We start from the raw sequence: 24,327 nt of genomic DNA, 5'->3' as shown, positions 1-24,327 counted from the left end.
CAACGATTGTTTCATCACCCTCAGCTCCGGGGAAAACCACGGGGCTGTCCGGGCTCCATGCAATCGGAGAGGGTGCTTCGGAGCCAGACAGTCAATAGCCCTGGTTAACTCCGCATTCTAGCGTGCCACCAGGGAATCACCTGAAAGGCCATCAACTTGGGATAAACCATTCCCTACCACTTTCTGGAAGCCAATTGGATCCATTAAGTGGCGGGGGCGGACCATCCGAATCGGTCCCACCTCCCTGCAGAGGGGAAGGGTTGCGGAGAAGTCCAGTTGCACCAGGAAGTGATCTGACCATGGCACTTCTTTCGTTTCGCTTTTAGTTAGGGTCAGATCACCAACATCCATAGAGGTGAACACCAAGTCTAAGGCATGTCCATGGCTATGAGTTGGGCCAAACTTATTCAGGGACAGCCCCATGGAGGCCATGCTTTCCACGAAGTCCCGAGCGGCCCCTTGTACGGTCGTGTCGGCATGGATGTTAAAATCCCCCAGGACAACTAAGCTAGGTGTCTCCAGGAGAACATCCGTCACGACCTGAAGCAGCTCAGGCAGGGAATCCTTGGTGCAGCGGGGAGGTCGGTACACCGGTAGGAATCCTGTACTGCCCCTATTGCCCAACTTCCAGAACATGCACTCAGAAAACTGGGTCTTCCCAATAGGAAGCCTGGTGCAGACTAATGACTTCCTAAAAATCACTGCAACCCCCCCTCCCCGCCCACATGACCTGGGTTGCTGTGCGTAAGAGAAACCTGGTGGGCAAGCAGTGGCAAGGACAGGCCCATCTGCTTCATCCAACCAGGTCTCTGTCACACATGCCAGGTGAAATCCTCCATCCACAATCAGGTCGTGGATGGCAGTGGTTTTATTCATCATTGACCTGGCATTGCACAGCAACACTTTCAGGTCATGTGGGTTTCCCTTGCTGATTACTGTATCCTTCCGGTCAGGACCAGACCTGGAGGCAGGGATAGTCCTCAAACAACGACTAAACCTGCCTCCTCGGTAATGACATGGTCTGGTCTTAGCATAACTCCTCCTCCTGCCCATGATCACTGAGATCAGGTGTCCCAATACATCCCCCCCTGTGGAACCTGCCCCACCCAATCTATTGGCTGAGGCCCACTCCCAGGCAGCCATGACCCTTCCCCTTAAAAAGCAAAATACAAACTATATAATAATTTAACAGAATAGTAATAATAATAATAAAACAAAACAAAGCAAGAAACAATAGCGCTGACTAAATGCTTATCCCACCCCAAGCAAAAATAAAATAATGAAATAATATAATATTATAAAAAACAACAACCACCATTTAAGGTGCTGCAAATTAAAAGCAATTAAAACATTTAAAACCATTTTGTCCATTGCTGCTGGTAGCTGCTCAGGCCTCTAAACTGTAGTGGTAATGCAGGCCCCGCCCCCTAGGCCGGATGGAGTTGGCAGGAGAGGGAGCGGTCTTCCCAGCACTCACACAAGCGGCAACAGCAGCCGTCTTTGACTGATTAGTCTTTGTAGTCTTTGACTGATTAACCTGGAGGGAATGCTGCCTTTGACAGAAAAATGGTTTCTAGACCCTGGCATAGAGGCTGTTGCTGCTTGGCTGATCCCTGCCGAGACAACTTTATGGAGCAGAAAATGTGGCATTTAAAAAATTAGATCTTTTCTTTGATTCCTCAGGTTTCGGGCCAGTTTGGAATATGACACCATTGTGGTCTGCGCCATGAGAAGCAACCACCGAATCTCCACGTACAGACTGTTGTCGATCTCAGAAAAATTGTACAATGTCAGTAAACAAAGTCAAGCAGCGAAAAGACGACAGAGCAAGTACGACCATAAAGGAAAAGACACAGACCAGAGGACAGAGACCCAAAAGGATGCCAGTAAGGGTTTGAAAACATTGTGGCAGAACTATCACAACCATAAGATAATACATTTCCCCCAGCCTTCATCTTATATTACTTGTTATGGTTCTATACCAGAGGGTTTGTCAGATGGTATCCTCGCGCTATATTTCAAAAAGCAATTCCCTAGCGCTGCTCAAAAACAGAGTTTCCCACATTGCATTGAATGTCAACAGTTTCCTCCACAAGCACAATACTTTCTTTTTCTTCTTGGTGAAATACTGTGATTTTTTAAAAATATAGTGGAGTAGCACGTGCCTAAGCAAGTAGGTCACTGGTTCTTCAGAAATATACTGGGTTTGCAGTTTATCAGAGCAGATGGTAGAGCTGCCTTTGGCTTGTCAGCTTTTAGCACTCTGATGTATAAGAAAGTGCTGTCCGGTCAAAATTGTACTGTATGTGTTTATTGAGGGCAGACTCCATGCCAATATGTGACTCTTTGCCAGCTGTGCGATCGTACCCATATTTTTTATGTAGTTTTTCTATATAGTGCTAACACATGTGGAACACTGTCATGGGATTGTATATCACAGGCTGGTAGATAATTATTATTATTAACAGTGCCCAGGAAACCTTGCTTTTGTTTTTTAAGGGAAATGGCTTTTAAGTGGTCTAGAATGGCTAATGGATAGTTCCTCCATGGGAGCTAGGAAATTGTTGGAGTGTTTGAATTCTGTCAGAGTTTAGAAAGTGACACACACACACCAGCTAAGATGAGGGTGCTAATGTAAAAGCTGTATGTATGTTTGTCTGTGTATAGAAAAAGAAGGGCAGAGAGAAGCACAAAGTTAGCAGAAGGCTAAAAGAATATTCAGATAAAGGTTGCCTCTCTCTGGCGATGTGATGTGGGCTAGCTGATCTGCTACTTGATATGCCCAATGGCTTTGCTGCTTGCCTCCATTTAGGTGCTTTTTGTCTATTTGTTAATAAACCAAATCTATGTTGTGAGCCTCCAGTGCTCTCTCCTTCAAAGGAAGCCAGCTTATAAAGTGTTGCCCCCGGAACTCTCACCCGCCAGAAAAGTGGAGAATTTGTTCCTTGTCTTAGTTGAAGGCAACCAGTAAAGGTGGTGGTGTTTTTATATAGAAGGCTTCTCTTAACATTTAAAGTAATGCTGAAATAATGTTTTAGGCATTATTTATTAGATTTATATATCACTTTTCATCAAAAGATCTCAGGGTTGTTCACAAGATAAAATCTGGGACAAAGTCCCTCCTGTACACAGAAGCTTAAGTGGCTTTGCATTTTACAACATTGAGGGGCCATGGTGAGAATTCCTCAGATGCTATCACACTAGCCTTCGCAAAGAGCAGGAAATATCAGAAGATGTCATTTAAAACCTACTTTCACGAGGAAATCCCTTGGGGCCAGCTCCAGTTTGGTATTCAGCAAGCTGAAATTGGAAACTGTTCCCATGAAACAACATTTTTGTCAAAGTGGATGTAAATGCAGCAGTCTACTATGACAATCCTATGTGAGGATGATAGGGACAGAAGCATGTTACTTTATTTTTCTTCGCATTTGTGCAGAGCCAAAATTTCCAGCCCAGGCTTCTATTAGTGAAGAAGAAGTGGATTCAGAAAAGCTGCAAAAAAAGGCGCACCCACACACGGTGGCAAGCCGCATTGTTGAAAATCGAATGGAAAAACTTAGAAAAATTATTGAAAAAGCAGACAGAGCCAAAGCTAAGATCCAACAAAGAAGGAATGAATGGGATGAACTGTGAGTCAGAGTAAAAAAAAAGAAAAGAAAATACTTTTTAAATGTTCATTGTTGATGGATGTTGTTGATAAACAAATAGTAATCATACCTGGCCCATATTACTTCAGAATGATGTGGTATAACAGTAGGATCATGTGGAGAGGTATATGGCCTCATACCTCCTCAAAGTGGAGACCCAAAGGAGTGACCTCATTGCTAGTGGCGAAGCCTGTCCTTATTATAAGGCAGGCTCTTGACCACACCCACAGCCCAGCTGTATCCACTCAGCCAGCAAACCCCCTCCCCCGGCAATCAGCTAGACAAACTTCTTACTTGCAGGCAGGTGGCAATTACCGTATTTTTTGCTCTATAGGACACACTTTTCCCCCTCCAAAAATGAAGGGGAAATGTGTGTGCGTCCTATGGAGCGAATGCAGGCTTTCGCTGAAGCCTAGAGAGCGAGAGGGGTCGGTGCGCACCGACCCCTCTCGCTCTCCAGGCTTCAGGAAGTTATCTGCAAGCCTTGGGAGCCGGGCGGGAGTTCCCGCCGGGCTCCCAAGGCTTGCAGATAGCAGCCTGCATCCCGAAGCCTGGGGCGCTCTGCGCAGCATGCCCCGGGCTTCAGACAGATATCCACAAGCCTTGGGAGCTTGGCGGGAGTTCCCGCTGGCCTCCCAAGGCTTGTGGATAGCAGCCTCCAAACCCGACCTGGTTTGGAGGCTGGCGGTGGGGGAAAGCAGCGCTTCTCCCCACCACCAGCCCAACAAGCTCGAGAGACAGCGGGGAGGCAGAGCGCCGCCTTCCCGCTGTTCCCCGACCTGGTTTGGAGGCTGGTGTGGGGGGGAAAGCAGCGCTCCCCCCCCCCGCCAGCCCCAAAGAGCAGGTTGAAAGGAACCCAAAGCCTCCAGAGCCCAGCAGGAACTCCCACTCGGCTCCAGAGGCTTCAGGTGAACGCACCTTGAATGCACAGAACGCACCTTGTTTTAGAGGGGGAGAACAAGACCCCCCCCATTCTCCCCCTCCTATGGTCCGGTGTGTCCTATGGTCTGGTGCGTCCAATAGAGCGAAAAATATTGTACAACAAGAAAGACAGACTTGCTTATTGGGAAAGCAGACCTGGCAAGGGTCAGGCTGGTGCAAACCATCCCCTCTGGGCTTAGTCCTCTTCTAGGTCTGTTCTCCAGTAATGCCTCCATGTGAATTAGTAGGAAGGGGAGTTAGAACATCTGACAGTCCAGCCAGATGCCTATGGAGAGCCCGGAAGCAGGAGCTCAGTACAACAGCACTCTTCCCTGTTGCCATTTGTGTTTCCTCCCTTCAATATACAAAGGTTTCAGTCTGTTTCCTGCTGCTTCCGCATGAGATGAGAGCTGGGTAGTTACAGTGCCGCAGCTTCTTTGATGAATGAAACGCTATAAAGTGAGTGAGTTGATGCTGCCTGTTGGACTGATAGCTTTTATCTTCACCGACGCTTGTCAGATTCAAGAGCAAACCAAGCGATGACTATGAGGACCCCCAAGATGTAGAAAATATCAAAGAGGCCCAACAGAATATGGGGGACTTCAAATTGAAAACGGCTACTAACTACAAAATTCCTGAACACATGAGAATGAATGCTGACAAGAAAACTCATCAGTTGGCATCTTTAGAAGTGGCTGTAAGTAGATTCTGCTTCTCTCCCTCCCCCCCTCCTCCTTTGGATTGTGTCCGTGTGCATTTGATTGATCTGCCGCGGTCCCCGCTAATTGATTTGCGACTCCAATTAGCGATTTATGGCCGCCCGGCACACTTCCTCTTGCGCAGCTCTCAGTCACGTCTCAGCAGAGTTTCGCACAGCGGTGTAAAACTGTCACGTAGCTTGGCTTCCAGACAAACACACAGAGAGTCCAGGTTTGTCTATTTACAGCTTTTATTCCAACATTTCTCAGGAATTTCCAGGACTATTCGCAGCCATGACAAAACTGCATCCTTTCCCCACAAAGCACAGAGTGGGACTGACAAACTCTTCCCAAGCTCCTCCCAAGCTTCCAAAATTGACGTCAGAATGGTGTGGCATCATGGGAAGAACTTAACCCGTTAAGTTCCAACCTCAACACCCCCCCTTGCTGCACCTTCTGACAAGACCCTTTTGAGTTCAACACCTTTCCCTTTGCCTTGTGCACCTTCCCAGCATCTTTCCCAGGCACCTGTTGAACCCTTTCAACACTCCCAGAATCACACTGTGCGAATTTTGCCCACGCACTTGTCGCTTGGTACCTTTCAGGTGGAATGCCCTTTGTTGTGCGACTAGACCTTCTGGGCATAAACTCAGATGTTACCTCTGACTCACTGCCACCAGGAACTGTGTCCTCCGCTTCACGGGATTCCCCTTCTGACTTAAAGCGTTTTCGAATCCTCTCCATTACACTCACAGGAGAACTAGGCTCACTCTTGGCCTCACTTTTCACAACCTGTGGAGAAACTACAGATACCTCCTCCTGTTCCTGACTTTGGTCAGTTACCTGATCGTCATCATCGGACTCAGCCTCTCTTTCCTCCCCCTCAGAATCTTCCTGTTCTGAGTCAGAGAGACACTCTGAGAGAACATCACGCTTGACAGCAGTCTTTGACTTTTTATCCTGCTCATAGAACTCAGCGTGCTTGCTGATCAGTAACTTACTCTGATCACCTGATGGAAACGCAAACCTCCATGCACTCGCTGTTGGCTCATACCCACAGAAAATCATTTTCCGGAACTTGGATCCATCTGGCCCCTGCAAAGCAGCAGGTACTGACACAGATGCATGTGACCCGAACATACGCAAAAAATGAATCTGGGGTTTCCTGCCATGCAACAACCTAAACGGTGTGTCACCTACCATTGAATTGTAGGTCCGATTCCAGGTGAAGCTTACATACTTGATTGCCTCCAGCCAAAACCTTGGAGGTAACCCAGAATCTTTCAGCAACACCTGTGCAGTTTTAACCAGAGCCTGACACCTGATCTCTGACACTCCTCTCTGATTGGGTGAAGTCACTGTGTGACGTATCCCTTTCTTGCGAAAGAACTTCTGCAAAGCAGAACCTGTAAACTCAGCTCCTCTGTCACTTGTGACAGCTTGCACTTTGGTGGAAAACCTTATTTCTACCTCCTCAATCCAATGTTTGATCAGCTGTGCTGCATCATCCTTGGATTTGAGACCGTGTGTCCAGGAATTCTGTGTAAAATCCTCCTGCATCGTAAGCAGATACCTTGACCCTCCCAGACTTGGTTCCTTTACAGGACCCCACAAATCTATGTGAATTTGTTCAAAAGGTTTTGTTGTTATCCTCTCTACTTTCGGATAACTGCATCCTTTTACCTTTGCCAGTTTGCAAGTTTCACAACTTACAGCATGTCCACATTCTGAGATCTTACAACCTTTGGAAACTTCAGGTAGCACCTGTAGTTGTTCCAAACAACCATGAGCTGTTCGTGTATGCCAAGTATGGACACATGAATCATGATTGGGAATTGTAGCACGCAGTGCTTGTGCTTTCTCAACCTTCCCATCACCCTCCAGAGGCGTTTTAAGAATGAAGAGATCATTCTGCCCCTTTTTAACCTTGGCAAGCATCCTCCCTCCTTTGGAGATTGTGCACACATCATCCTGAAAACAAACCGTAAATCCCATTTTCAGTAAATAAGGCACAGATAAAAGACAGTGGTGCATCCCAGGAACAGTACAACACTCCAACGTTTCCTGTAAAATAGACATAAAGAGATTTGTAACGTTAGTCACATATTTTTTCTGTCCATTTGCAAACAGTACAGTTTTCCCAACCGGAATTGCCTTGCAATTCCACCTCTCAACAGCAGGTGTCTCTGGAATCAAATTGCAATTAGCTGCAGAGTCAATAATAAAACTTAGCTCTGTCCTTGTCCCACGGCTGTCTTCAGCCAACGCCAGACTAGCCGTGATCTGATAAGTCTCCTCCTGGCACCTGGCACGTCCACCAGCCTCAGTCCCACGCCTGGTTGTTTTTCCAGACTGGTTGCCATGGAAACCCACCTGGTTCCCATGAGAGTTCAGCTGTTTGACCTTGGCAACATCCTGTCTTGCCTCTCTGCTCCGGTGGGGGCAATCTCGCCGCAGATGTCCCGGTGCTTTACACAAGTAGCAACGACGAACTTCAGTGGAAAAACACTGCCTGGGGCTCTTTTCAGCTGGCCTGGCCCTCCTTCTTCCGGAAAAGCACTCCTTGTCAGATCCGCCCCCCCTGAACTGCCGCTTCATTCCAGCATGTTCAGTGGAAAACTTTTCAAACTTGCTTTTGGAAGCTTCCGCCCCCCCGACTTGCTCACTAGCACTCCTTGAGGCTAAATCATCAGGAACAGGGGCTCCAGCCATCTCTGGGCTTTCAGCTTTCACCTGCCCTTGGCCCCCTGCTGAGCCTTCACACAGACGTTTCAGCACACGCCAAGCCTCACACGCAGATTCAACGCCTCCCAGGTGATGACGCAAATTAGCATGAACACCTGCTCTCAACATGCAGACCTCAGCTCTCATAGCTTTCTCCCTCTGCATTTTCTCCTCCAGAGAAACAGATTGCGACTTTCCTGCATCTCTGTCATCTCTGTCCACCAGTTGCACTGGTTCCCTCTGGGAAATGTCCCAAACCTCCGTGGCTATGAACCACGCTCTCACCCTTTTTGTCCAGGTATTCCACGCTTGGGCGGTGAGTTCCTCAAGCTGTTCAAACGGAGCTTGAAACACCTCTTGGCCATCTGCCATCTTCCCCCGGGGCCCAGCGTACTCACGTAAACAAACAGCCGCTCTCCAGCTCCCGGTCTAGCAGATCAGCTCTCCTGCCTCTCACAACTTCAGGCAGAACTCCAAGCTGGCATCAGCATCGTCGTCAGCTTGCCTTCACCTCCTGCCGTGCCTCCTGCTCGAAACCGCAGACTTCAAAGCTTTTTTCGGCAGCCTCCTCCCGTGACAGTTTTACGATCGATGATTTAGGTTACCCATAACCTGTGCATTTGATTGATCTGCCGCGGTCCCCGCTAATTGATTTGCGACTCCAATTAGCGATTTATGGCCGCCCAGCACACTTCCTCTTGCGCAGCTCTCAGTCACGTCTCAGCAGAGTTTCGCACAGCAGTGTAAAACTGTCACGTAGCTTGGCTTCCAGACAAACACACAGAGAGTCCAGGTTTGTCTATTTACAGCTTTTATTCCAACATTTCTCAGGAATTTCCAGGACTATTCGCAGCCATGACAAAACTGCATCCTTTCCCCACAAAGCACAGAGTGGGACTGACAAACTCTTCCCAAGCTCCTCCCAAGCTTCCAAAATTGACGTCAGAATGGTGTGGCATCATGGGAAGAACTTAACCCGTTAAGTTCCAACCTCAACAGTCCGCTCCTAAGCATTTGCACTGGAAGGCAGAGAAACTTTTTTCCTTCATAATTTCATAAAATGTATATACCACTTGATTGTAAGAAAGAACTCAAAAGTAGTTTAAAAAACAAATAGAACCATAACATAATTAATTTAAAAAGCTATTTAAGCCAGTGTGGTGTAGTGGTTAAGAGCGGTAGACTCATAATCTGGTGAACCGGGTTCGCGTCTCCGCTCCTCCACATGCGGCTGCTGGGTGACCTTGGGCTAGTCACACTTCTCTGAAGTCTCTCAGCCCCACTCACCTCACAGAGTGTTTGTTGTGGGGGAGGAAGGGAAAGGAGAATGTTAGCCGCTTTGAGACTCCTTCGGGTAGTGATAAAGCGGGATATCAAATCCAAACTCTTCTTCTTCTTCTTCTTAAATCATCCCATTCCTGATTTAATTTTCTGAGTGCTATTGCTTCTTTACTTCAAATCGTATCACCTGTGCACAAGACAGAAGTATTAGCAGACTTGGGGCAAGCCTGAGTTCTGCAGAAGTGCAAAAAAATATTTAGGGAAAAAGACTCCCCACTAAATGCTGCCTGATCATGGAGAGCAAGAAAATGGAAAACTGGATGAAAGGAGCCACAACTGGCAGGCCAAATTCCAGGTGTGAAGTTGAGGCCTGGTTTGTTATGTAGTACTTACTTTTATTAATACTTCTAGGACTGAGCTAAAGGAGGCAGGTGAATGAGATAACAGGGCACCCATATGAATGAATCCAGGATTCCCTCCCCAGAATAAACAATTCCTATATAATCCTGCCTCTGTACTATAGTCATCTTTAATGTAATATCTGGAGTGGTAGCTGTATTAGTCTGCTACAGCAAAAAACCCCAACAGTCTTCCAGCACTTTATAGACTTAACAAATTTAATTATGGGATAAGCTTACATGGACTAGAGTCCACTTACTTATTCAGATCCTCTTTTGTAGCAATATATATACACATGGGGAAATAGGGAGGGGGGTGTAAGCGGTGAGATCAGATATAAATGGAATGCAAAATGTACAGATAGTGACAATTCAATTTGAGTTAGAATGTTTACAAAATAAATATGGCGACATTATACAACAGCAGTTATAGATGATAAAATAATCACTCTGGCATACTGAGCAAATGAACATCTGTAGTTGGAAAGGAAACTTTTGTCTCTATTCAGACCCAAATGGCTTGAGTTGAGTGTTTTGATGAATTGCAATTCAGCAGTTTCACACTGGAGTCTCCTTTTGAAATTATTTTGCTTAGGTAGTGCTAAGAGCGGAAGCAGAGTGTCTTGGTGGACGGGTTCTCGAATATTGACGTAATGCGAGTTCCTTAATGCAAGCCTGTTCCAACCCTTCTCCTTTCAGATACACGATAAGAAGCTGGAAATGAACAAGTGGATCGTGTCCCTCCGAGACCTCAAGGTGGCTATTATTGAAGAGATCCAGTGTGTGGTGCAAGAACTGAAAAAAATCCAATCATCCCTCCACCCATCCAAACATGTCCCTGTTCCTCCAATTCCCCAACTCCTTCCTGAAGAGACTCCAGAGAAACAGTTCCAGTATGACACTGAAATGCTCATGAAGTTCAAACATGATCTGGAAGAGCGGGCCAGGCTCAAGGAAATGGTGCCAGTAACTCCTTCAGGAGAGGGCGGAGGTCTAGGGGGTTTCGGAGGAGGCTTTTATCGTGCCCCTTCAGTAAAGGACTTAGAAACTGCCATGCGGTCAACAAGTTTGAAATCGATGAAAATAGCATCTGGAACTGCTGCGCAGGCAGTCAAATCTTTTGAGTTTGAGGCAGTGGAGCCTACAGACTTGGAACTGGAAATCGCAAAGAGGGCGGAGATTCAGAACATTTATATGCAAGAGGTTTTGGTCAAGAGGGTAAGAGGAAATATTTCAAAGCCAACTGGGCATACTCTGCTCCCAAGTGAAGTCTTTTACATTTGTTCCTTCGTGGATCCCTTTTCCTATTGGTCTCAAGTTAATTTGCACAAACTAACTAAAAATAGCTTTTAAAACGGTACCAAAACTACATGCAATTAAATGTAGGTTTAAAAACACTACAGAATCAATGCCTTTTCACCCAGCTGGAAAAGCTTCTCAAAATAAAAATGTCCCAAATTTTTGCACACTTTGATACATCAGACAACTGGTCCACTTCTGCTAATGATAATATGAAAGCAAGGAGAATTTTGTATTTAGCCTTTATTTAGCGTATCATGATTGTAACGTTCCTATCCAGTTTCTAAAGTAAAGTTGAACTATGTCAGCAATTGTGAAAAATTCTGTGGATTTTCATGTTCAAATCTCTGATTAATCCCACATCAGTGAACTGTGTGATCCTGGGAGAATTTATACTATTGACCCAGCCACCAGTCAGAATGCATGCTTCAGAAGTAGGTGAAAAACTGTATCCCTAGGTTGAATACTTGCCTTTTTTTGGACAAATGTCAATTTGGAAGGAAATAGCTTCAGATTGTTGTCATTTTAGAATGACAACAATATTGCAGGAAACTGTTAATTTAGTAATGAGACACAGTTAAAACTGTTCATTTAATACAGTAGTATTGTTGACATGATCCTTCTACTCCTTTTTTGAGTGCTACTTCTGACTTAACACTCTCTCCAGGTTCATGAGCTCATGATTACCTTTGATGCTGAGCTTCGCCTTCTTCGTCACCAAAAACTGAAACTGGACATAATGATGAAAACTGCAGACCTACGCCACATCACTTGGTTTCAAGAGCTGCTTCTCCTGAAGAACTTTGAGAAACATGAGAACATTCTCCAGGAACGTGTCAACAGCCTTTCCAGTGAGGAGGAGGAAATGCAAGTATGCATGGCATATGAAAGGCTTTGTACAGTTTTGAAGTTCCTGATAAGAGACCCACCTCCGCTGGTTTTAGAGGGCCATTCTAGATGTGATAGGGACAGCCCTCATCAGTGGAGGCTTCTGCTCCCCCAAAAGTGCACAGGTGGAAGGAGTTGTAGGCAGGATAGCTTAGTTGGTAGAGCATAAGACTCTTAATCACAGGATCATGGGTTCAAGCCCACATTGGGTGAAAGATTCCTGCACTGCAGGGGGTTTAGACTAGATGTCCTTTGTGGTGCCTTCCAACTCTACAATTCTATGATTTCCCCAGATGGCTTCCCTATAGGGAGCTGGCCGTGGAGCCTCTTCAGACAGGGAAGAAAAGTGCTTCTGTCCTCTCTTACAGATAAGTCCTCCTTGCATCCCAGTAGCTAAGCAGACTGTAATAGTTGTGTCCAGTGCTGCTCACGTGGAGTTTAAATGCTATTTTTCTTTCTTTGAAGCACAAATTAAATAGCTATCTTGCGCAAATTGAGGAAAAGAAAGCAGAGATTGCAAAGCTCCAGGAACGAGAGAAGATCCTTTATGCCACTTTCCAAGCGTCTTTGGGGGAAAACAACAAATTTGCTAATTTCCTCACTAAAGTCCTAAAGAAGAGGATCAAGCGTGTTAAGAAGAAAGAAGTGGAAGGCGAAGGAGGTTGGAAATACTGTTTCATGTCGATGTTGCCCCATATACCTTTTGACCAAATTCTAAATTGCTGTGGAGGCAGAACTAAACTATGCGTGTCCCACCTTGTGACCTCTGCTCAGTGTATTCACCCCATAATCTCAGCCTTAGCCTCAATCTAGTCCTCTCTAACAGAAGCCTATGAGTTGGCTTGGCTTTGTCGGTTCTGCAAATTGCTTTGTGCTGCCTGATCAGTGTTTAGCAGTGGGTATTGGACACTTCCTTCTGCCATTTTAATGGCTGCATTGTGTTCTCTGAATATTACCTTGGTGACCCGCGTGATGAAGGAGCTTGCTCTCTGGGCTGTGTTACTTCAACAGGAGTTGCCTGTGTGACAATGCTGCTTTCTTATTCCAGATGAAGATGAGGAGAGTGAGGAAGAGAGCGATGAAGAGTCTAGTTTGGAGAGTGATGAGGAAGAGTCGGGATCTGAGGATGAAGTCTTTGATGACTCTGTTTGTCCAAAAAGTAAGTCATGTTCACCTCCTCCTGCTAATACCAAGTTTCATTTAATCTTTGGAGATGGCTGTGTATCAGCCTTTGAAAAGAGATTATTTGCTTGAGATTTAAGGAGATGCTGCTACTGTCTGGGCCATCTCCTTCTATCTGCTTTGCTTATATGTAAACTTTAGAATATCAAGAACAGGCCACATTCCAGAAGCTCAGCCTCCTTCATATTTATGATATATATAGTAGCTCTGGATTTTTAGGGTGCCTTTGCTAATATAGTAGCTGGTATGTTAGCAATATGAAGGAGTTAACACTAGATAAATACCAATTTATGTATGATATGAAGCCTTGATGTCTTTTCCCGAGAGGACAGGGAAGCCCCAGGGAAGAATTTCACACACTTACTGAATTTTAATTTTCTAAGTGTTACTTATCTGTATGGCTCAAACTTTGGTCTAAGCCCTTTGCTGCCATCTAATGGTATGAAGCAATAATGTCCCGTTACCAGACTTTGATTTCTCAAAAATAGGTTTGTAAATCTTCACAAAAACTGCAAGTGACCTATTTTTGTTTATGCAGATTTAGGTAATTTATTATCACAAGTCCCCTATAAACAGGCCTGTTACACTGGGGCTGATGCATTCCTATTTGTCAAGAGTTGTGTTTTGTATATCAGTTTCTGAATCAACATATTTAGACATAGATATTGCTGAGCAACCTGTCTCCATGAACCTTGGAGGAGAACTTGCACTCAGAAATCCCACCTTCTGACATTACACTGCTAATCAAATCAGCTGTTGTCAGGGAGAATTACACAGATGCTGATGTGTGCATCTCTCTGTGTGTGCTCTGCTTCCATTCCTGGAAAATACAGGTGGAACTGGGAATTGCCCAAGTCTATAACCCTGGAGAGCTTTTGACAGTCAGAGTTGGTCATACTGAGCTAGGTGAACCAATGCTCTGACTTTGTATAAGGCAGATTCTTATGTTTCCTGGGGTGGTGGTGGTGGTTGTCCGTGCTGTACATGGGGTGTGCGTAGAATCACAGAATTGTAGAGTTGGAGGGGACCATGAGGTCCTCCAGTCCAACCCCTTGCAATGCAGGAATTGTTTGCCCAACATGGAGCTCGAACCCAAAGCGTACAAAAAACAGTCAAAGCAGCTGCTTAATCCGGACTCCTCCTCTTCTCAGATTGTGACGAGGCACTCTTTGAAAACACACTCCAGCTCCGAGAGAAGCGGCTGGACATTGAGGAGGCCTTGGTGGAGGAAAAGAAAACTGTAGAAAATGTCAGAAAAGACTATGATTTATTGGCCAAGAAGGTACAGTGACTTCTTTCCAGTTCAACCCAACAGGAATTCTGCCATTTCTAGGTGCCTGGTTTTGCTGAGGGATGTGGCCGCGGCGGGTAACCTGTCACATGAGTCCTTTGCCAAGGGCAGAACTGCAACACTTTCTGATTCAGCCCATGGTTCTCTATCCCAAAAGGATCATGTGAAGCAACTCTTCATGAAACCATGGATGGATTGGACCTTGCAACTCTCATTCATCACACTTTCATGCTGATTTAGGACTTCATGGCAAGGTCTTGCTGCTTGAATTTGGATTTTTATTTATTTATTTATTTTTAAGGTGAAAGTAGTAGCAGCCAGCCTAGATGCAGCAGATTGGGAACTGGAGGCCTATCAGCGGGAGAAGCAGCAGAGACTGAATGAGCTCTATGTAGTTGTGCCTCTAAAACTTCACCAGGTAACAAATCAACCGGGGCTCCTGTTTCCGACTTTGACTTCTTGATAACCAAAATATTCTGCAATGAGTTGCAGTAGGCATTGAATTGTTTTCTATGGTCGGCAGGGAAGACCAGCAGGAAAGACTAAAAAGCAAGCCCAGAGTCTAGCTCAGGGATAGCCAACATGGTCACCTCCAGATGCTGGACTACAACTCCCATCAGCCTCAACCAGTATAAGCCAAGGGTCTTCAGGGAAATGTAATCCAGCAGCATCTGGAAGGCACCACATTGGCTACTCCTGGTCTGTATAAAGCATGTCTCTGTCTAGCCTTCTCTTTGTCTCATTGTCTAGGCTCTCTCCTCAGTGTCCATCATTGCTATGGCTTCATTCATTGGATAAAACACTGAAAGGTGGAAGCTGGTTTGTTGTTGTTTAGTCGTGTCCGACTCTTCGTGACCCCATGGACAAGAGCATGCCAGGCACTCCTGTCTTCCACTGCCTCCCGCAGTTTGGTCAAACTCATGCTGGTAGCTTCGAGAACACTGTCCAGCCATCTCGTCCTCTGTCATCCCCTTCTCCTTGTGCCCTCCATCTTTCCCAACATCAGGGTCGTTTCCAGGGAGTCTTCTCTTCTCATGAGGTGGCCAAAGTATTGGAGCCTCAGCTTCAGGATCTGTCCTTCCAGTGAGCACTCAGGGCTAATTTCCTTCAGAATGGATAGGTTGGATCTTCTTGCAGTCCATGGGACTCTCAAGAGTCTCCTCCAGCACCATAATTCAAAAGCATCAATTCTTTGGCGATCAGCCTTCTTTATGGTCCAGCTGTCACTGCAAATGCCAGAAACCTACCCTTTCTTTTAAAAGGAAACCTGGGACTCTGGGGATTACATTTTATTCAGGGTGGAGTTGCTGTCTGATTATTGCTCCCCCTGCCACCATGGACCCCTATTGCCCATAAGTGGCCTTGGAGGGTTACAGCTCATGGGCAAAGAGTGCCATGTGTACTTCTGAGGAATGTCATAGATGTAACAATGCCACACACTCTGCTCCAGAGACGTTTATAAGTCTGTGGTTATTTCTGGCAGGTGGAATATATCTCAAATGGAGAAATCCCCCCTGACCTCTCGCAGTCTTTGGTGTTTACCAACCAGTCTTTGGAGAAGTTGCAGCAGAGGATCATGGTCCTGCAGGAGGAGAAACTAGAGCAGAGGGAACTCTATAAGAAGGCCCGGCAGCAGCACAAACAGCTCATTCGAGACAGGAGGGACATGATGCTTAAGATTGACCGTGAGTGTATGCTGGGTTTCCAGCTTCTTTTTATATGGTGTGTGAAGGCTTTTCCTCTCTGCATATCACACATGACTGACAATTATTGCTTGGGAGGTATACTCTAAGTGCCTTAGCTTCTTTCTACAAATGAAAGGACTGACACAAAGCCTCAGTTTCAGAAGAAATGTGTATCTTTTCCTACTTCTGAAAATGAGAGCTGAATGTTGCACAGAGACATTTGATGTGTATCCATATTATACATGGTGAAAAAGTAGCATTCTAATGTAAAACACATGTGCAATATGAATGCATGCTACTGTGAACTCCCAGTTGACCATGCCTCCCCATGGTGTGTGCCCATGTGAGAAAACATTTATTTCCCCCAACTCAATGTGTGAAGCAACCTAAAGGATTGCTGTGAACCTGAAATGAATCTAGGGAAGTAAAACACTTGAGAACCTTGCAGACCTCACCCTGTGCACTGCTCAACTTGCTTTGTTTCTTCCTTTATTTAAAACATTTCTATCCTACCTTTCTTTCTTTTTTTTTTTTTAAAAAAAGGCCTATCAAGGCATCTTACCAATTAAGGTGTCTTTTGTTTTTGTTTTTGCAAAAATAAAAAATAGTACAGCAGGTAGGATGAGCAGCTGAAAACAGAAAAATGACAGTATCGTCATTTAAAATGGCCTTAGCTGATAAAAAAAGTCTGTGCCCAGTGCCTTAAAGCCACAAAGTTTTGTGCCAGGTGATTTTCTCTGTCTGCAGAGAGCATCCCATAAGCTGGGCACCACACTTAATTTCTGGTGGTGTGTAGATACCTAAAGAAGGGCATCAGTCATATGCAAGAGAAAATGATCCTTCCAAACAGTGCTTAGCTTGCTTGGCAGTGCATAGGAATAGACCCTTTCCCCAGTGCGATTGTATATTATGCTGTGCCAACTTTGGGACATGTCAGGGCCACTTCAGAGGTTATTGTCACTGCTGCTGTGCCAGTGGTGGCCTATTGCTGCACAGGGTTGGGTATAAAGACTTCTTGAGAGTGCAGCAGACGACCTGTGGATGGCTCTTGTGGCAAAGATCGCAACAGCTAAAATTCTGGTAAGATTGAAGTATCTCATACATCTGGTACAAAAAAGAATAACCACACCCACCTTTTCTGGTGGTACTCTGGAGATGGAAAGAACTTCTCCAAAGCCATGTCATCCATCATTTTGTTGCAATGCAAATTAATTTACCTGCACACTCCCCCAGATTGTGCTACCACGAGCTGCACTGTTTAGAATTGGATTTTTGAATATGCACAGTAGTATTCTGTGTGTGTAGGTATACATATCTTAAAAAAGGAAAATAGGGAGAACACAAAGGCCTTAAACTCATCTTGCAGGATTGGAAGAGAAATGCAATGAGCTGATGATGCTGAAATTTGGCCGATTAGTGAACTTGGAAGCCCTGCAGACTCTTTCAGTTAACACAAATCTGGAAGAACTCAAAATGAAGATGATGGAAAAAGAGCAAACTCATGCAGCAGAATTAAGAAAATGGGAGGTAAGACTTGTTCTAAATCACATTGTGATGCAGCCAGGTGGCCTGCAAGTGTGATCAGGGGGTAGGGCTGGATAATAGACATATAACATGAGGATTTCCTGTACGAAAATTGCCTTTTAGTCAGGAAAGAGCAAACACTGGTTATGAAGCAGGAGGCAATGTGGTAATTGCATCATCATTATTTAGAAGATACACTTGTCAAGCAAGGAGCAAGATATCCTGGACAAGTATCACACAGAGGAAGGGTATATTAGTTATCCAAATGCTCAGTCTGGAAAATTATGTATGCAGTGCTATGAAAATGTTTCCTGGCACGTCAGAACCATATAACTGCTATAATCTAATAAATCCATTATATATATATATGCAAGGTATTACATCTCATACCCCCCTTTTTTTACTATGTATTCCACCCATCCTAGAATTTAGGAGAACAAGAATGTGCAGTGAATTATTCTTGCTTGCTGTCCCAAAACTGTAGAACACCCTTACCCTGAAGTCTTATCAGATCATCCGTCAGAAGCTCAATTCAGGACACTCTTTCAAAAAATGGGATAGCTTTAAAGGGAGGGATCGTTTATCTTATATTTTGGTACTGTGCCCTTTCTGTTAGGAAGCCTGTAGAATTTACCTTGGTGCATCTGTGCAAAGACTGAGACAAAACTACCCTCTCCACACCAAACCACTTTCAATATATAATTTAGCCCACCATCTTTGGCCCCTGATAGGGGATCACAGGGGCCATAGGAAGCACTGGATCTCCTGCCCTGAAGTCGGAGAGAGCTATCCAATGTTTAATTCCCCTTTCTGCAGTCCTGGCCCCACCAGTGTCAGCTCCAAGATCAGTAGGGGTTATGTCAGGGGTGGATTGGCAGCATGCCCTGAAAAGACATGGCGAAAGCTGTGATGTGAGGTCCCCCCAAGATACCCTCATACAGGATATTGAACTAAGCCAGCTCGAGTGGATGTAGCTCAGTCCCAGTTATTTCATTCCCCTTGTTTCTGGTGAGTGGGGAGGTATTTTTTTTAAAGAACACCCAGAAAAATGAAGGACCTTTACTTCCAACCTGCTGGCAAGAGCCCAGCACAGTATTTTATTATGTATAAAAAGATTTTGGTCCTGCCTTCTGCTGCCTGTGCAACACTCAGGAGGGTAGCTGACAACAGTTTAAAATTGCAAGGTCTGTAACATGTTCATAGTGTTTGCAGAAACACATTTCCTTCTCTTTATCAGATGCCAACAGGTTTTTTGTGGCATTGAATGAGGTTTGTTGGAACTAATCAGAAACCTGGTGAGTTGCTAACCCAGAACTCCTCTACTGCAGAGATTAAGAGAGTTTATATGCAAAACTCCAAGCCCTCAAATCTAGGATTTGTAATTCGAGTGTAATCACAAGCACTTGCAAGGTTCCTTACTTATTGCTGTTATTTTCTATGCACAAGTAGAGTGTGGTAGCCCAACTAATGTCTGGAGGGCTAATAATTTATCCAGGGCAGTGAGATCCAGAGGACAGTGGGAGCCAGTTTTGCTAAAGCAATGCTTCTGTTAACTCAAAACTGCTAATGGGGATGATTTTTGTTTTCGGTTAGTAGGCAAAAAAACTGATGACAGCCAAGGTTAAACAGCTCTTCAAGCCATGTGTCCCTCTTCTCCCCGTCCTCCCCCAGCTGTCCTTTGACCTGTTGGCTGCTACTACTCTGGCTCTGTAGCTCCCAGACCATGGCATTCTCATAGTTCTGCTTTCATATTTTTATCACTCCAGCAAATCTTTGCTCTGTTGCAGGATAAAATTGTTGACCTGCGTCAAGAGTTGATGATGGTGACGCAAGAAAATACTGGCAAACTGAAGCAAATGAACACATTTTGTATGGAGAAGATGACACTTGAAACTAAGTTGGACGCACTACAGAATAACCTGGTATGTGCTGCTTTGATCACTTGTTCCTGACTAGCAAGCCAAATCAACTTTTTTCTCGGGCTGCTTTAGAGGTTATAACTGTAAACTGACCCTACTAGCTGCTGTCCTACCTAGGGAGGGTGTTGTTTGTGTTCAATAACCTGATCCACATTTTCTCTGTGGTTTATTCCTTGTATTGAATATGTGCCTGCATTTAAATCACATTGGGTGAGAGGAATGACACAAGCCAATCACCAGAGAAAGTCATTTGCCCAACATCCAGAAAGGAGTGAGCTCCTTGGTAGCATTACGGTCAAACGTGTTGTAAGTGTTCTGTACCTGGAGTCTATAAGTAATTGTTTCGTCTGTGATTGAGGGCAGTTTTTGGCTTTTGTTTCTTCAGGGAGCAGAATTCCAAGGGCCTCGCAAATCAGATATTGAGGAGAAGGAGAAGCTGATTGCATTGGTCCAGTTACAAGCCCAAGAAGCTGAGGTCCTGAAAGAAGAAATCACTCTTCTAAGCAGGAAGGATGGCCGCATCTTTCCACCATCTCAGCCTGGATATCCTCAAGGTGGGATGCTGGATTAAATCCTTTTCATGTCGTTCCCTTGTTCTCATTTTTTATGCATATCAATCCTACTGCATGAGAATAATTCGCAAGCTAGCCCTTGAGATTTAAGTTTCATATAATGTGTCCTGGTCTTAAAGCTCTTCCCCTTTTGGCGGAAATTCTGGACCTTTTAATAGCATAGGCCAGGCAGAATGTTAAAACTTTTCCTTGCCTTCAGTGATTTGATACATTGATGGGAGAAAGTTGCAGCTCTTGAATTTGTCTTTCATATGGCTGTTAAAGGCACAAGAGGCACTATTAAGAAAACAGTAGCAACCCCATCTATCTCACATTTACTTAGTGTACACTGTTGGCTTTGGGCACATGGGGACGTGGTGTTGGTCAACCCAGGCAGCCTGGCCAAATGGTCAGGGTTGATGAAGGCCGACATCTGGAGGGCACAATTAACTATGCTGTCTTAAAGTCTTCAAATAGATGTTTTACTTCCGGATCCAAAGATCAGGCACAATGGATATACAGCCTTGTCCTCCTGATCGGGCAATTAGTATCTTGATGCAGATGTGTCTCCATATCTGTACTTTCAACCTGGAATTGTGTTGTTGATAAATACTTAGATTGACAATAAAATCTCAGTCAATATAGCAATTGTTTTGATGTCCTCATTCAGCCCTGGAGCTGTTCACTTTATACTTTGTACTGAACTCAGCATTGCTTCAAATGATGTGCTTGCTATCTGGAGAATTCTCAGCTTTTTATATATACTGGTATATATATAAAAAAACTAGCACTGATTTATTTACTTTTAAAAACATTTCTGTACCAGGCTCTGACTTCAAAGGGAAGCTGTTACTTTAAAGAAACAAAAGGTCTCTGTCTGCTCTAGTAGATATTCATGATGCTTAATGAAATGGTTATAGGTAAAAACCATTTCCTAGATGACTCATCTTCCTATAGACTAGAACCTGATCACATTAATACCCCTAAATTTGCACTGAAACCAGAAGCTTAAAATGTTTCATTTTGAGTGCTAAACTTTCTTCCTTAGTGTTATCCATTACCTTAATGAGGTGTGTGTTTGGTGAAAAATGAATGCTAAGGGGACTGTAACATGAGGAAAGGAGGCTTTACCTAAGTAAAAGGAACCTAAATAAAAGTTCAGTCAAAGGGAAGAAACAGTCTTTATTTACTTGATGAAGCATGGCATTGGTTTCATTATATAGGCACACTATCACAGAATCTGTGCTTGTATATATTGCTTGTTAATGCAGATAAATATGGTACCTACTTTATATCTGTTTTCCTTTGGCATTCTGCAATGAGATTCCTCCTGCTGGGAGGCAAGTAAAGACCCTTTCCCATAATCTCACCATTTAGAGACACCTTCTTGCAGCTGGAGAATGCAGCTCTTGCCCTTGTGCTTATTCTGTCGCTGAGAGTAGGAAGCTGCCTTTTCCAAGTCGTGATCTGATGGAAGCACATGCTGTTGCCTCAGTTTATCACCTCTTGCGCATTATGCCATTTCTTTCAGCGTAATTATAGAAGGCAGATACACATCTATTTACAAGTGCATAAATATATAAATAGAGATGTAATACAAAAATAAATAACCCTTTTTCTGTTTAGAATAGTCTTTGTAAGGCAATTAGTTCCCTAACTGGTGCCAGGAAGTGTCTCTAAGGGAACATGCAGTGGCAGGCTGTTCAGATGCTTCTCTGTGCTTCCGGCCAAGCAAGTGTCCACTGTGTTTGGGGGCCACACTTGTCGTTCATCTTGGCAGAAATCTGTCCTCTCTACGTCTTCAACTGGTACTAGACCAAGGCAGCAAGCAGAATCTGGGAAGACAAGGAAGGACAATGAAAGTGTGTCCTTGGTCAGATACCACTATTCTTCAAAACACTTTGAAAGGAATTCACTATGAAAGTCCACCAAAAGAGCTTAAATCCCTGCTCTGGAGATCTTCCAGAAGGGTTACTACAATTTGTCAGAGAGCAAGCTATGATTGTATTACTGAAAATATAAAAAAAATGAAGTGACATATACTGAAATGCTAAGAGTTTCTAGTAAAAGTGATGCCAGTGGAAAATATCTGCAAATTCTGCCAATTACTGATAAATTCTCAAAAATCACCAATTAATGACAAGTTTCTACTCTGATTTATTCCATTTGCCAGCAAAAGGCATATTAGTAAATGCCAAGTAAGCCTTTGGTAATTGTTTCTGACATTTCAGACCTGAGCTACACTGTTATTTCATGCAGTCATTTCTGTGACACTAACACAAAAATGATTGTGTGAAAGAAGGCTGCATTAGTATAAAATACTTGACATTTTCCAAATCAAAATTCACTCTCTGACATTTACTGAAATTGCAGTTTTGGGTTGGAGGCACAGCAATGTCATTGGAAAGTTGAATATGCTCCAGTTGGATCTATCTTTCTAGGCCGTATATTTCAAATGCTTGAACATTAGTTTCTGTATATGCCACCATATATAACTTGCAAATAATGCAGAACTTTAACTGAATAGAAAGCCCATGCCTACCATTCTCTCTGCTTTTCACATCAAGGTCCTGCCCTAGATTTAGAAAGCAGCAACTTTCCTCCAAAGCAACAGCAGCAAAAATCTCCTTTTATGGTTTATGTGCCACTGACCTGTATGGAAGACAGGATCCTTCATGATTTCCTTAGTGGAGTTGCCCATTTTGCCTTGTGGCACAGAGTGACACAGGTCAAGGTAATGTTCACGATGATGGCAATTGTCGTGTTGCTGAAGCAGCTGGTGTGTGGAGTCATCTGGAAGCCCATAGAGAAAAGAATTCTGTTCTGGTCCAGGACTAGGTGACCTAAGTTGCAGAGAAAAAGCAATTTGAGGACATCATCTTCAATTATCCTCTGATTAACTTCCTCATATACAAGTTAATTGAAGAAACAAAAAGGACACAGTTTGGCAGAGTTCATACGCTCATTTCCATGCTCATTGTTCTAGGTTCTAGTAGGATATAATCTTACACAACAATATAGTATGCAGTTTCAATTGCGTTGTGATTACTGAGCATTACATTTCACAGAGGTTATCAAGAGGATGAGGTTGCCATGTATTTTGGAGCAGACAGTGACTAGATATGATAGGTGATTGATTTTGGTGGGTTAACTGGGTTGGGTAATGATCATGAGCTATGATGAAGGCAGGAGAGCAGAATTGTGGGGCTATATCTCACTAAATTGCTGAGACATGTTTGGATAATTACCTATTAGGTTATTAATCTGATTCTGAGATGTTCTTTAATCTGCAGTGAGCCTATACACACACAGGCCTGCTACCATGAAATACATTTGTTTTGTCTGCCTCAGTTTAAAAGCAATTAGTGAATCAGTCCTATTGTGCCATCAGTACCACGAAATTAAAGGACTTCTAATTTCACTTCTATAAAACTTTAAGGGAACAGATTGCTGAACAAAACGTGGTATGAGCTTTGATTTTTTACGGCCCTAATGAAGACAATCTTGCATGACAGAAATGCTGACATAAGAGGCGTTTCCATCATTTCTGTGAAATCATACTGCCATTACACATGTAGCCTGATGGCTAGAGTCATACCTCTGGTGTTCAGCTGGAATATTTCCATTTTGCAGCACACTCCCCTGCAGAAACGCATTGGTCCCATTCTGCTGAGAATAAAAAAATAAATTAGAAAAAGAAAAATCTAGAAGACAATTAAAGAGTCTAGATTCCAAAGCCAATGCATGGGATTATGCCAAAGGAGTTCAGCTTTAGATATTCAGAACCATTACTGCTTCTAGGATTATAAAAACTGAGCTGCTTTAGGGAACTGGACTCTACATTGATCCAGAACCATAGGATTACAGTGGTACCTCTGGATGTGAACGGGGTCCGCTGCATCTGCACATGCGCGTGACGTCATTTTGAGCATCTGCGCATGTGCGAGCAGCAAAACCCGGAAGTAACGCGTTCTGTTACTTCCGGGTCGCCGCAGAGCGCAACCCGAAAACGCTCAACCCGAAGCTACTTTAACCCAAGTTATGACTGTACTGCGTCTCTGGGTCTTTGCATACAAATGGCTTCTGAAACTTTGCATACAAATGGCCATGGGGAATTTATGTACTGCATTTTATTTTATTTTTTGAAAATATTTTTATTACAAGTTTTTAACAAAAGAAAATCACCAGACATATAAAACACCATCACCAAAAAGTAGCAAACAAAGAAGACATAAGTAAACAAAAACATAAACATAGAATAAAAGAGATCACAACCGTTCATACATTTGTTTTTCATGACTATCTGGACTTCCTCACAT

The 24,327-nt window shown here is 44.0% G+C and overlaps 2 protein-coding genes across 6 annotated transcripts in view; one reads left to right on the top strand and one right to left on the bottom strand.

Moving 5' to 3' along the window:
• CFAP44 (cilia and flagella associated protein 44) overlaps nt 1–20,652 on the top strand; it is a 51,390-nt gene extending 30,738 nt beyond the window's left edge. Inside the window, exons 23-35 of the mRNA XM_083500884.1 lie at nt 1,684–1,886; nt 3,437–3,629; nt 5,088–5,265; nt 10,369–10,887; nt 11,636–11,839; nt 12,322–12,517; nt 12,905–13,015; nt 14,190–14,320; nt 14,631–14,747; nt 15,813–16,014; nt 17,381–17,541; nt 19,326–19,460; nt 19,843–20,652. Coding sequence (XP_083357010.1) covers nt 1,684–1,886; nt 3,437–3,629; nt 5,088–5,265; nt 10,369–10,887; nt 11,636–11,839; nt 12,322–12,517; nt 12,905–13,015; nt 14,190–14,320; nt 14,631–14,747; nt 15,813–16,014; nt 17,381–17,541; nt 19,326–19,460; nt 19,843–20,028 — 2,536 coding nt within the window. The 3' untranslated portion in view covers nt 20,029–20,652. The remainder of the gene's footprint in view (nt 1–1,683; nt 1,887–3,436; nt 3,630–5,087; nt 5,266–10,368; nt 10,888–11,635; nt 11,840–12,321; nt 12,518–12,904; nt 13,016–14,189; nt 14,321–14,630; nt 14,748–15,812; nt 16,015–17,380; nt 17,542–19,325; nt 19,461–19,842) is intronic.
• A 518-nt stretch (nt 20,653–21,170) lies between these two features.
• Nucleotides 21,171–24,327, bottom strand: part of BOC (BOC cell adhesion associated, oncogene regulated) — a 128,986-nt gene continuing 125,829 nt past the window's right edge. For 3 of the 5 annotated variants that reach the window (XM_083500886.1, XM_083500887.1, XM_083500885.1), the window contains 3 exons: nt 23,607–23,677; nt 22,661–22,851; nt 21,171–21,843 (listed from right to left, as the gene is read on the bottom strand). In XM_083500886.1, coding sequence (XP_083357012.1) covers nt 21,662–21,843; nt 22,661–22,851; nt 23,607–23,677 — 444 coding nt within the window. In that variant the 3' untranslated portion in view covers nt 21,171–21,661. The remainder of the gene's footprint in view (nt 21,844–22,660; nt 22,852–23,606; nt 23,678–24,327) is intronic. The other 2 variants (XM_083500889.1, XM_083500888.1) reach the window with 1 other exon arrangement.

This window comes from Podarcis liolepis, assembly GCF_965112155.1.
Source record: "Podarcis liolepis genome assembly, chromosome: 4".
Classification (NCBI taxonomy): domain Eukaryota; kingdom Metazoa; phylum Chordata; class Lepidosauria; order Squamata; family Lacertidae; genus Podarcis; species Podarcis liolepis.
Note: the sequence above shows the minus strand (reverse complement) of the source record. Positions and strands in the feature narration are given on the sequence as shown.